The sequence below is a fragment of the Diaphorina citri genome, unplaced genomic scaffold (genome assembly GCF_000475195.1).
Source record: "Diaphorina citri unplaced genomic scaffold, Diaci psyllid genome assembly version 1.1 scaffold2106, whole genome shotgun sequence".
In the NCBI taxonomy this organism is placed as follows: domain Eukaryota; kingdom Metazoa; phylum Arthropoda; class Insecta; order Hemiptera; family Psyllidae; genus Diaphorina; species Diaphorina citri.
Window position 1 is genome coordinate 1 of NW_007379531.1, and position 13,509 is coordinate 13,509.

At 35.8% G+C, this 13,509-nt stretch overlaps 1 protein-coding gene and 2 long non-coding RNA genes across 3 annotated transcripts; 1 reads left to right on the plus strand and 2 right to left on the minus strand.

The window, feature by feature from the left end:
* Window positions 1-1,407: 1,407 nt before the first annotated feature.
* Window positions 1,408-2,202, minus strand: LOC113471136. The gene is made up of 2 exons (XR_003393950.1): window positions 2,083-2,202; window positions 1,408-1,523 (listed from the first exon to the last, which is right to left on the minus strand). It is a non-coding gene; the product is annotated as an uncharacterized LOC113471136 (long non-coding RNA).
* Window positions 2,203-5,790: 3,588 nt separating this feature from the next.
* Window positions 5,791-6,882, plus strand: LOC113471134. The gene is made up of 3 exons (XM_026830049.1): window positions 5,791-6,127; window positions 6,364-6,431; window positions 6,585-6,882. Exons 1-3 carry the CDS (start codon window positions 5,802-5,804, stop codon window positions 6,644-6,646), a joined length of 456 nt encoding a protein of 151 aa, XP_026685850.1. The 5' UTR covers window positions 5,791-5,801; the 3' UTR covers window positions 6,647-6,882.
* Window positions 6,883-10,050: 3,168 nt separating this feature from the next.
* Window positions 10,051-10,611, minus strand: LOC113471135. The gene is made up of 2 exons (XR_003393949.1): window positions 10,582-10,611; window positions 10,051-10,139 (listed from the first exon to the last, which is right to left on the minus strand). It is a non-coding gene; the product is annotated as an uncharacterized LOC113471135 (long non-coding RNA).
* Between the last annotated feature and the right edge of the window lie 2,898 nt (window positions 10,612-13,509).

The following is a 13,509-nucleotide window of genomic DNA, read 5'->3' on the forward strand; positions in this document are numbered from 1 at the left end:
AATAATAAATAAATTTAAAAAAAAATAATAAATAAGAAGAAAAATCAAATATCAGAGGAAAGAGAAGGATGAGAAAAAGGTCTAGAAGAGCTAAAAGGAATCAACATGAACGGAATAGGAGAGAGTGAAATGCAAAATCAATTCAGCGCACACTCACAGTGTAATAGAAAGTCGTGTGAAAACAATTCTAAGGACAAAACAAATAAATGTAATAAAACTCATGGACACACTTAGTACCTTATAATAAAACCACAAAGTGCTATTCACATCAGACAAAACTTGGAAATCATTGAAAAGCAGGAAAAAAAAAAATATTGAAAAAAATGCATGGACACACTTAGTACCTTATAATAAAACCACAAAGTGCTATTCACATTCAGACAAAACTTGGAAATCATTGAAAAGCAGGAAAAAATATTGAAAAAAACGTCTCCCAAAGAGGCTTTGAAACAAAAAACCAAACAAACTTCCACAAAACTAAAAAATCAGGACAAAATAATTAAACACACTTCTTAAAGAAAAACAAAAGGAACACACAAAAAGCAAAATTATCAAAAATTGACAATATGTAAAATTGGTCACACACAGAAAAACCAAAAGGCAAAAAAGGCCCAAAAAAGTTTTGGTCGGAGGCCACACAAACGGCCATCATAGGAGAGAATTCCATGCCAAAGACAAAAAGATTGCAAAAATTGAAAATCAAACTGAAACTGGACCATACCAAAGACAAAAAGATTGCAAAAATTGAAAATCAAACTGAAACTGGACACACACAAAAAAGGCCCAAAAACACCACGGCTGAAGCCCGAACAAACGGCCATCATAGTAAAATTCAATGCTCTTAAAAACCAAACACAAAAGAGTGCAAAAATTGAAAATCAAACTAAAATTGAACACAAGGCCACACAAACGGCCATCATAGGAAAATGCATAAAATACAACACTTTTTCTAGATTTCACTAATAAAATTGGACAAACACAAAAAAGCCACCAAACTTCGCAGGCCGTTTGTGGCCATCATAGGAAAAACACACGGCTAAAATTGAAAATCAAACTAAAATTGAACACAAGGCCACACAAACGGCCATCATAGGAAAATGCATAAAATACAACACTTTTTCTAGATAGGTAATAAAATTGGACAAACACAAAAAAGCCACCAAACTTCGCAGGCCGTTTGTGGCCATCATAGGAAAAACACACGGCCTGCTGTACCTGCAACATGGGTGACTGTGTCGTTCACGCAGACCCCTCCACACCGGACCTTGTCAATGAAGGCGTCCCTAACCTTCGAGTCAGACGTGAAGAGGTACAGAACCAGGGGCGGCGCTTGTCTGGATTCCCAATGTGCGGGCGGACACAACAAATTAGACATTTTATAATTTTCATCCCAGGGACAATTAAGTACAACATGGGTGACTGTGTCGTTCACGCAGACCCCTCCACACCGGACCTTGTCAATGAAGGCGTCCCTAACCTTCGAGTCAGACGTGAATAGGTACAGAACCAGGGGCGGCGCTTGTCTGAAGTCCCAATGTGCGGGCGGACACAACAAAATTAGACATTTTATAATTTTCATCCCAGGGACAATTAAGTGAGCATTTCTGTTATTTGAAGGATTTTTGAGGAATTAAGGACAGTAAGGAACTAAGGGAGATCGTTAATGTATCTTTTGAGGAATTCTGGAAAGTGGGGAAAGCGCTTGTCTGAGGTCCAATGGGCGGGTGGGCACAATAAATTAAGCTTTAATTTCATAATGTTATTATTATTAATTTATTGCACTTTGAAAGGGATTGGAAGGAATTTAAGAGAATAGGGACACAATAGATATTTTACCACAATAGTAACGATCAGATGATATTATGGAAATACTCGTATTCTTCATAATATATGGTCTTGGCTAGTATATAACCAAAATCGCAATGGGCGGGATTAATCCTCCTGAGGCATTATCTTCCATCCAACCCCTGATTGATCCTTTCATTCAACCTGATCGTTAGACAAATCTCGTGTACCCGCCTCTAGGAGAGGAAGGAAATAAGGTGCACTCAGCCAAGGGAAAGGAATACAGGGTGCACTCACCGGCGTAGTGCATTACAGTATCGTTGATGCACATCGAACCAGAATGGGTTTGGTGGATAAAAAGCTCCTGAACTTGGGCGTTGCTTGAGAACAGGTAGAGGGTTAAGGGTTTGGGCCTAGGTGAGGGGGACATTAGAACATGAACAGGTTAAATTTTGAAACTTAATAAAAAAAAAAATGCAGCCTGGTTAGCTTTGAAGTTAAAAAATAAAAAAAAAAAAAAAAAAAAAATCAACCTAAAATAAATATTAAAAATTTACAAGAAACCAAAGAAAAAATCACGAATCAAGAAGTAAACAATTTGAAATTCCTGGTAGTTCAAATTAATACGCCACATCACAGTAGAACACTCAACAAGAAAACACGAAGACATGAAGAGAAGATTCAAAATCCAATTATCACCACAACTATCAAAATTTGAGAAAACTATTCGACATTTCATACTGCAAAAGAGGAAAAACATCACACAGAAGAAAATCCACAACAAGAAATCAAAATTTATGACCTCATCAAAAAAAATCCCAGTATGACAACTATCAAAATTTAGAAAAACTCTGCGAAATTCCACACCTACTCCAGAAGAAGAACATCACACAAAAGAAAATACACAACAGACAACCAAAATTTCCAAAGATACCCACAGAAAATCAAATTAAAATTCACATTAAGAGTATTCAAGACTCCAAGTGTTTAAACACCACAAGAAGACACCAAGTATCACCCCCACATAACTCACTCCAGGAGAACAAATCAATCAAAATTGAAGAAGACATCCCCAGAACATTAAAATTTCACATTAATAATATTCAAGAATCCAAGAATCACAACAACTATCAAAATTTACGAAAACTCTTAAAAAAAATATACCCACACTTCAAAAGAAGGAACACTAACAACATTCAAGACATGATTCAAAATTCATCACTTTAGGTACAATAAGAAATCAAAATTAACCAAGATTCACACGAAAGAAGTACACAAGAAAGATACACAAGAAGAAATCCAAATTTGCGAAGAAGTCAACAGACAATAAAAATTTCACAACCCACACTTCAAAAGAAGGAACACTAACAACATTCAAGACATGATTCAAAATTCATCACTTTAGGTACAATAAGAAATCAAAATTAATGAAGATATCACACGAAAGAAGTACACAAGAAAGATACACAAGAAGAAATCCAAATTTGCGAAGAAGTCAACAGACAATCAAAATTTCACAAGAACATCAAAAATCAAAGTATCACAAAGGGCGAGGAATTCGATCTCGAACAGAACCGCTTCTTGTTTATGCTGCAAGAGAAAAAGGAATAATTAGACAATGTTACTGAAGTAACTTGAAGAACTAAGGCCAGCCACTCACTATCAGGTAGAGCTGATAGGTACACCTGATCAGGTCCGCCTTACAGGTCTACCTGATAGTGTGTGTGCTCCTCAGGTATCAGATTGACCAGACACTCTGACTGTCTGAGGGACCTGGGTCAGAAGCTTTTTCCGCCACAAAGACCGTCTAACAGACAGATCTAGGTGTTCCAGACAACCGATATAAGACTCGTGTGATCTGTGTGGTCGCATACCCATACGGTAGTTCCCAATGTTCCCTCATCAGATGGGCGGTAAAGATAAAAAACACAAATTCTCAAATTATATTGAGGATAAAATTCCATACCTCGGCTGGGATTGAACCCACGCCCTCCTGTTTACCAGGCGAGCGCCTTGACACCACCGAGGTAGGTGGTTTCTTCAAATTAAATTGATCCCAAGGGCAAGGAAAACCTAGACTTTTGACAAATTGGGTGTGCCTGAAGGCATGTCATGTTTTCAAATCCACTCGACTCAATAATGTACTCAAATTTTCCCGTACGCAAGTAGAACTGTCTGAATTTCAAGTACGCATCTAGAAGATCTGTACGCAACTAGCCATTGCGACTTCCGACCTATACCCTGTGTAGTTATTCATATTTCTTCTCTCGAATTAGGTAGTTATACGAATTATTCAACAGTCAGACACAGAACGAAAATTGTACTGAGATTCGCAAGTAGGATTCTTTTTTTTTAAGTGTAGCCAATAATATTTAAATAACATATCTCTGTATTTTTTTCATCCAATATTATCTTGACCTGAAAACCTCAATCACTAAACACAACTGCTCAGTATACATCCAAACAAATCAAAAAAATTAAAGTATAAAAAAAAGACACACACAAAAAAAGAACATTTTACAAACATACCACACTATACAAACATGAATCTGAAGACACATTGAAAAGCATCAGTTTTCTACACACACGAGAGAGAAAATTAACAGACAAACATTTAAAACAATCTACAATCGTACAAAATTACAAATACATTAAGCTGAAGACCCGTTGGCAAAACTCAAATTTCCAGACACGAGAAAGAAATTGCACATGGGAACACACTTTTTGCCCGTGTCAACTGCATTATGAAGGAAAGCAACCATATGTGAAATCTCCATTCGCCTGCAATCAATACGCAGTAGTTATGGGTATTTCACCAACTACTGCGATTGAAAATCCGCCAGATGTCACCAGATTTACCGACTACTACGCCAGACAGAAGACACGAAACGTCGTGAAGAAACAAACCATTCTCATCCTCAAGGAATTAAACGACTTCTCCGGGAATTGAACCCGGAACTTCGCATGTACTAGGCCATGGGAACACACTTTTTGCCCGTGTCAACTGCATTATGAAGGAAAGCAACCATATGTGAAATCTCCATTCGCCTGCAATCAATACGCGTAGTTATGGGTATTTCCGCAACTACTGCGATTGAAAATCCGCCAGATGTTGCCAGATTTACCGACTACTACGCCAGACAGAGGACACGAAACGTGAAGAAACAAACCATTCTCATCCTCATGGAATTAAACGACTCCTCCGGGAATTGAACCCGGAACTTCGGATGTACTAGGCCAATATTCACATGGCCACGGAAGTTGATAAAGCCAATACATAAAAAAATGATATTCTATATTTTCATCTTAATCATTATCCTGGCCACAACAATATCACATAATGCAAAACATTCAACGCGCAAAATTAAAAAGTAAAAAAAAAAAAAAATCAACCTAAAATAAATATTAAATCAAAATTCGCGAAGACTTCAAAAGAAACATAAAGCTCCATAGAGTGAGACCTCCACATGAAATTATAAGAACTAACAAAATTCCTTACTTCAAAGATATCATACCAAATAAACTCCTACAAGAAATCAAAGTTCGTCAAGACTTCAAAATAAAATCAAAATTTGACGTCAAAGAAAACAAAATTGAAACCCAAATTCTATGGAAGCATCAAAATTCAAGACAAACCGGACGCCAAAGAAAACAAAATTCCATAGAGTAAAAATCATCAAAATTAAACGCTTCTACAGAAGAAGATCCAAATTCTACATGTAAGAACACAAAATTGAAAACAAAATCCCATGGTGTAAAAACAATCAAAATTCAAGGAGGTAGAAACTGGACTCATCGTCCAAGAAACCAAAATTCTATGGAGGAAACCATCGAAATTAAATGCTTCAAAAGAAGAAGGTCCAAATTCTACACCGAAGAACACAAAATTGAAAACAAAATTCCATGGCGTAAAACCATCAAAATTCAAGAAGGTAAGAACTTGTCCAAGAAATCAAAATTCGAACCAAAATTCCGTGGAGTGAACCCACATCAAAATTAAATGCTTCAAAAGAAGAATGTCCAAATTCTACACCGAAGAACACAAAATTGAAAACAAAATTCCATGGCGTAAAACCATCAAAATTCAAGAAGGTGGAAACTTGTCCAAGAAATCAAAATTCGAACCAAAATTCCGTGGAGTGAACCACATCAAAATTAAATGCTTCAAAAGAAGAACGTCCAAATTCTACACCGAAGAACACAAAATTGAAAACAAAATTCCATGGCGTAAAACCATCAAAATTCAAGAAGGTAGAAACTTGTCCAAGAAATCAAAATTCGAACCAAAATTCCGTGGAGTGAACCACATCAAAATTAAATGCTTCAAAAGAAGAAGGTCCAAATTCTACACCGAAGAACACAAAATTGAAAACAAAATTCCATGGCGTAAAACCATCAAAATTCAAGAAGGTAAGAACTTGTCCAAGAAATCAAAATTCGAACCGAAATTCCGTGGAGTGAACCACATCAAAATTAAATGCTTTAAAAGAAGACGGTCCAAATTCTACATTAAAGAAATCAAAATTGAAACGAAAATTCCATGGAGTAACCATCAAAATTTAAAAAATCGAAATCCAAATTCTACACCGAAGAACACAAAATTGAAAACAAAATTCCATGGCGTAAAACCATCAAAATTCAAGACGGTAGAAACTGGACTCATCGTCCAAGAAACCAAAATTCTATGGAGAAAACCATCAAAATTAAATGCTTCAAAAGAAGAAGGTCCAAATTCTACACCGAAGAACACAAAATTGAGAACAAAATTCCATGGCGTAAAACCATCAAAATTCAAGAAGGTAGAAACTTGTCCAAGAAATCAAAATTCGAACCAAAATTCCGTGAACCACATCAAAATTAAATGCTTCAAAAGAAGACGGTCCAAATTCTACATTAATGAAATCAAAATTGAAACGAAAATTCCATGGAGTAACCATCAAAATTTAAAAAATCGAAATTCAGCGGTGTAAAAGGCATCTAAATTCAAAAGAAAATCAAAATTGAACCAAAATTCCACGGATTAATAAATAATCATCAAAATTCAAGACGCCTTCGAAATTTCAAAAGTCGACAACACAAATCGAAATTCAAAACAAGAAATCATTAAAGAAATCAAAATTGAAACGAAAATTCCATGGAGTAACCATCAAAATTTAAGAAATCGAAATTCAGCGGTGTAAAACGCATCTAAATTCAAAAGAAAATCAAAATTGAACCAAAATTCTACGGATTAATAAATAATCATCAAAATTCAAGACGCCTTCGAAATTTCAAAAGTCGACAACACAAATCGAAATTCAAAACAAGAAATCAAAATTTTAAAGAGTCAAAACCATCCAAATTCAAGAGAAAATCAAAATTCGACAGAATATAAAGAAATTAATCATCAAAATTCAAGACGCCCTCAAAATTCTCAAAGTTGACCACACAGATCGAAATTCTAAGCAAGAAATTAAAATTTTGAAGGGTCGAAACCATCTAAATTCAAAAGAAAATCAAAATTGAACCAAAATCCTATGGAGTAAAAACCATCAAAATTAAATGTATCAAAAAAGAAGGTCCGAATTCAACACGAAGAGATCAAAATTGAAACCAAAATTACAACTGGAGTAAGACCCATCAAAATTAAAGAAGCCTTCAAATTTTTCTAAGTCGACAACACAAATCGAAATTCAAAACAAGAAATTAAAATTTTGAAGAGTCAAAACCATCCAAATTCAAAACAAAATCAAAAATGAACCCTAAATTGCACGGACTGATAGTGTGTGTGCTCCTCAGGTATCAGATTGACCAGACACTCTGACTGTCTGAGGGACCTGGGTCAGAAGCTTTTTCATCAATTCCCCCTCGTATCAAGATGATAATTTGTAGAATTTTAATTAGAAGTGTTTTGAAGTTCAAAGTGGTCATGTCATCAAGTCATCATCCATTAAATTTACTGGTACATAACCAGTTCAAAGGACCTTGAGGGTGATAACTGGTTCAAAGGATAACTCAAGTTGTCTAGTCTGCCTTGGTCGGGGATGACTGTTTTGGTTCAGTGGTCAACTTGCAAAAGGTCCTGGGTTCGATGGTATTAGGTGTTATTTCAGGGTTTGTACGCTTTTCTCGCAATGATATGACTTTTCCAGAAAATATCCATGAATTTTCCAGATAATTTCCATGATTTTTCCAGAAAATTACCTAAACGACAGTAAGATTACCCCTTAATTTAAATAAAATATGCAATAATATTTATACCGCTTGAATAGGACTTTAGGTCCGTCGCATATTGGAAGCGTAGTCGTGCGATTTTGAGCAGCGTGTAGTCGCCTGAAAAACCAAACCTTTATGAGAATGATATAGACTCTCTATCATTCTCATAGGTTTGGTTTCGCAGGCGAATACGCTTCCAAAATGCGACGGACGCCCGTCAGCCGACGGCCCTACTCTTGCAGTAGGTTACGTCGCGTCGGTCGCAGTCAAAGTTATACACCACCGAGGTGGGTTCGATTCCCAGAGTCGTCAAATAAAGTACAGCTGATAGTTAGCAGGTAGGAAAGTACTTAGATAAAAAGAAATATTTAAAAAATTAGAGCAAAATAACAAAATTGAAAAATAATAACCAATAAAAAAAATAAAATAAAATAAAATAAAAGTAGGTAAAATAAATAAGTAATTAATTTAAAAATAAATAAAAACTAATAACGTAAATAAAAATACCTACTTATAACACTACATACAGGGCAGTCCCGACTATACTGTTATAATAACACTAGTCACTGCTCCAATTGTGAAAACTCCTTCTTGCATTTAACCTAACCCTATAATAACCAGGGTCACTGCTCATTTGTGCCAGTTCCTTTGGTAGCAATATTCCAAGGACGTGACTTCTGCACAGGTACCTACCTTAATTTAGGCATAAACATGTTTACTTTCTTACTAAAGTTATGAGAAAGTATTTAAATAGATAATTTTAGGTATTAATTAGATTTCCCTTAGTTCCACTTCTAGATATTCCTTACTTTAAAAATTATTTCTTGGTCTCAAATTTGTTGATGTCTCTTCCTGTTTGCCTCTCATTGAGAGATTCTTAAGAAGAGGACTGTTCAACTCCAGTCAAAAATAAGTTCAACAGTGTTTAACTTTAACCTAACCCTATAACAACACTGGTCATTTGACACAGCTCCTTTTTGTAGCAAATTTTCATTGGTAAGTATGACTTCTGAACAATTTTATTACCATTGTTCGCCTTAATGATTAAGGCTATACTATCTGATATGATTATTATGTCACTAGGTATGTAGGTACTATGTACAAACTCAAGCTAGTTGCTAGCTTGGATTTTTTATTATTGAAATACTGGGTGTCAGTGGTAGAATAGAATAGACCGGATGGACAAGCTACGACACAGACCTCAAGCGTCCAATATAGCTGTTGTTTCATTGCTACGAAATAACGGCCGGGCACCTTGTAGACAGAAACTCAGAGGAAGTTAACAACTGTTACTTACAATGAAATTTAATACTTCTGATGGCCTTATACGAAAGAAAAAAAAAATTAAAATTATCACATGAAAAATATCACAGCATCTCATGAAAAATATCACAGCATCACATGAAAAATATCACATTTCATCAAAAGAACTCCACGGTCAAAATTTTCCAAAAAGGTTCATCAAACACCCTATCACCCACAGCTATCAAAATTACTCACTCCAAGAGATGGAAATTCTCACAGACTTCACACGAATGAAACTACACAACTAGAAACAAAATTCGTCAAGAAACAAAATTCGTCAACAAAAATTGAAAATTTACTAGAACTCTAAATAATGCCACAGGTATCAAAATTTAAGAAATATTTCAAAATTCCTCACTCTACAAGCAACTGTTAAAATTCAAGCGAATGAAACTAAACAACTAAAAAACAAAATTTGTCAAGACGCCATCAGAAAATCGAAAGTTTACAAAGAAGATAACAATCACTCCAAGTAATACCAAACAAATACAACACGTTTCGAAATTTAAGAATCATTTCAAAATTCCTCACTCCATAAGAAACAGTTGAAATGCACAAAGATATCACTCAAATGAAACTACACAAAAAGAAAGTCAAAATTCGCGACGCCAAAAGAAAATCGAAAAGCCATCAAAATTCAACGGACTCAAACACATTCCAAATAAAAAAAAAACTTCGCAAAGAATCGAAATCATATCAAAGTATTCAAAATTTAAGAAATACTTCAATAATTCGAAAACCTATCAAAATTCCCTTACCTTCTCTGGTGTCATCCATTCTTTCAGATGGTTCAACGTGTTTCGCACATCATTGGCGAGGAATTCGATCTCGAACAGAACCGCTTCTTGTTTATGCTGCAAGAGAAAAAGGAATAATTAGACAATGTTACTGAAGTAACTTAAAGAACTAAGGCCAGCCACTCACTATCAGGTAGAGCTGATAGGTACACCTGATCAGGTCCGCCTCTCAGGTCTACCGGATAGTGTGTGTGCTCCTCAGGTATCAGATTGGACCAGAGACTCTGACTGTCTGAGGGACCTGGGTCAGAAGCTTTTTCCGCCACAAAGACCGTCAAACAGACAGACTCAGACCATCTAACAGACAGATCTAGGTGTTCCAGACAACCGATATAAGACTCGTGTGATCTGTGTGGTCGCATACCCATACCGTAGTATGTTCCCAATGTTCCCTCATCAGATGGGCGGTAAAGATAAAAAACACAATACATAAGTACTTCCAATTTAAGTGCTGGGTCAATTTTTCTGTCGATGGTAGGATTCAAACCCCAGTACTTACTTTTCGCAGATCTGCGGCCAGGGAATTCCACGGAAAAGACATCATACCAACGAAACCCCCTACAAGAATCTAAATTTACGAAGACTTCAAAAGAAAATCAGAACACCATTGAGCAAAAGCAAAATTGTACGGACTCAAACACATTACAAATTAAAAAACTTCACGAAGCGAAATCACACCCAAAGTATTCAAAATTTAATAGAGGTTTTTACCTTCTCTGGTGTCATCCATTCTTTCAGATGGTTCAACGTGTTTCGCACATCATTGGCGAGGAATTCGATCTCGAACAGAACCGCTTCTTGTTTATGCTGCAAGAGAAAAAGGAATAATTAGACAATGTTACTGAAGTAACTTAAAGAACTAACTGAATTTCAAGTACGCATCTAGAAGATCTGTACGCAACTAGCCATTGCGACTTTTGCGACTTCCGACCTATGCCCTGTGTAGTTCTTCATATTTCTTCTCGAATCAGGTAGTTATACTAATTATTCAACAGTCAGACACAGAACGAAAATTGTACTGAGATTCGCAAGTAGGATTCTTACAGTCCACGTCAACTGGGAAGTCCGATGGAAGCCCATGGAGGGGAACTGCAACTTCTCAACTGTAAGTCGGACAGTTCTAAAAGTTTCACCATTCGATTCGGCGTGAAAAATCCCATCGGATCAACTATTCACATGCTTACTTGTTAATCAACGAGCTATTTTTTGACGAGTGCGCGCCCAAAGGTCATCGGACTTCCCAGTTGAAGTGGACTGTACATCCGAATTTCAGATAAGCATCCAGAAAATCTGTACGCAACTAGCCATCACGCCGCGCGACCTGTGCCCTTGCCCTGTGTAGATTTTTCTCTTCACAGATTGGGTAATTATTCAATATTCAGGGACAGGGCTTCCATTATTCTACATAGGTATAGGTACTGAGATTTTACAGATAAGTCAAAAAGTGACGGATGTAAAATATGTAAATACCTTCTAAGATTTCAGATATGTATGAGTATGATTGGGTATTATAAGTAAGGAAAAAAAGTTTGACGTGTCAAAAAATAGTACTAAAAAAACAATAATAAGCAAAAATAGAAAAGTAGATGTCCTAGGTAGATTAAAAAAAACGATCAAAAAAGAGTAAAATAGGGCAGATTGGGGTAATTTTGCACCACTGTAATTTTAATTTTTTTGACACCAACTTTAATGGTCTCTAGATAAAGCTGTCATGAGTTTGCCGATGTTACTACCTGCCTACTGCTTATTAGTACCTAACTACCTATTACCTTACTATGTACATAGGTACCTATTTATCTACCTATCTTGTAACTTATTATCTTGGTTTACCATCGGTCACAGGAAGCCTGCCATGCAATTACTGTAATTGGTAAGTAGGTAAATAAGTAGCCAGCCAGGAGCTAAGTACCTATGGGTAAGTATGTACTTATAGGTAGGTAGTAGGTACTTATGTACATGTATTCTTTACAGTAGATCCTATGGTTTTCTTGCGTTCAACCTAACCCTATAATAATCAGGGCCACTGCTTGTTTGTCCCAGTTCCTTTGGTAGCAATATTCCACGGATGTGACTACTGCACAAGTACCAAATAGATAATTTTAGGTATTGATTAGATTTCCCTTAGTTCCACTTCTAGATAATATTCTTTACTTTAAAAATTATTTCTTGGTCTCAGATTTTTTGATGTCTCTTCCTGTTCGCCTCTCATTGAGAGATCTTAAGAAGAGGAACTGTTCAACCCCAGTCAATAATAAGTTCAACACTGTTTAACCTAACCCTATATCCCATAACAACACTGGTCATTTGACACAGCTCTTTTTTGTAGCAAATTTTCATTGGTATGACTTCTGAACAATGTTATTACCATTGCTTTTTTCCTTGTAGTGTCTCTTCCTGTTTGCCTTTCATTGAGAGATCTTAATAAGAGGACCTGTTCAACTCCAGTCAAAAACAAGTTCAACAGTGTTTAACTTAACCCTATAACAACTAACAACACTGGTCATTTGACACAGCTCCTTTTTGTAGCAAATTTTCATTGGTAAGTATGACTTCTGAACAATTTTATTACCATTGTTTTTTTTTCCTTGTAGACAGAAACTCAGAGGAAGTTAAGTAACAACTGTTACTTACAATGAAATTTAATACTTCTGATTGCCTTATTCGAGCCCTTTTCTGAGTTCTACAATAAACTGAGCTTACAAAAGAAGAGTCCTACATTTTCAAATCTCAGTGGCTATTTTTTTCTCGTAGACAAAAACTCAGAGGAAGTTACCAATTATTACAATGAAATTGACTTTCAATCAAAGGCCTTGCAGGGGCCCTTTTGGTACTTGTGCAGAAGTCACGTCCGTGGAATATTGCTACCAAAGGAACTGGCACAAACGAGCAGTGACCAAGTAGGTAGGTAGTGGACATATGGCTAAAATTATAGAGCTGATAGACAAAGTTCAAGCTTTGCCAAATACGTAGGTACCTTCCCATAAATAAGTAAGTATTAGGAACATAAATATGTAAATAGTAGGTAGTCGGTTTTTTCTTTTAAGGTAAAAACATGTACATATGTAGGTACTCCGGTGGGACTGGGACACATGTACAAAATTATAGGGGTAAATTTTAAGCTTTGCCAAATACCTACCTTATAAATAAACCATAACGAAATTGCATGTTGGAAAAATTAAAACGCATTAGTCTAAATAGGTAGGTAGGTAATTTTTTCAGGGTGTCTACCAAAATGGAAAAATAAAATTCCCTGACTCTTCCCGGTTTTTCTGTCCATTTTTTCAAAATTTCCAGTCTACTTTTTCAAGACTGTTCACCCTATTCCCACTACGACGCAGTTGATTTTTTTTTTTTTTTTTTATTCAAAATTTGGAACTTTTGGGGGTGAAATCTTCGGAATTTAAATTTTATCGAAATTTGAATTTTT

Bases quoted from the DNA above. Each gene is read 5' to 3' on its own strand.
- LOC113471134 (XM_026830049.1), top strand. From the start codon at position 5,802: ATGTCCAAATTCTACACCGAAGAACACAAAATTGAAAACAAAATTCCA. The intron at 6,128-6,363 runs ATTCTACACCGA...ATCGAAATCCAA, and splicing joins TTCAAAAGAAGAAGGTCCAA to ATTCTACACCGAAGAACACA. The intron at 6,432-6,584 runs GTAGAAACTGGA...AAATTCAAGAAG, and splicing joins AACCATCAAAATTCAAGACG to GTAGAAACTTGTCCAAGAAA.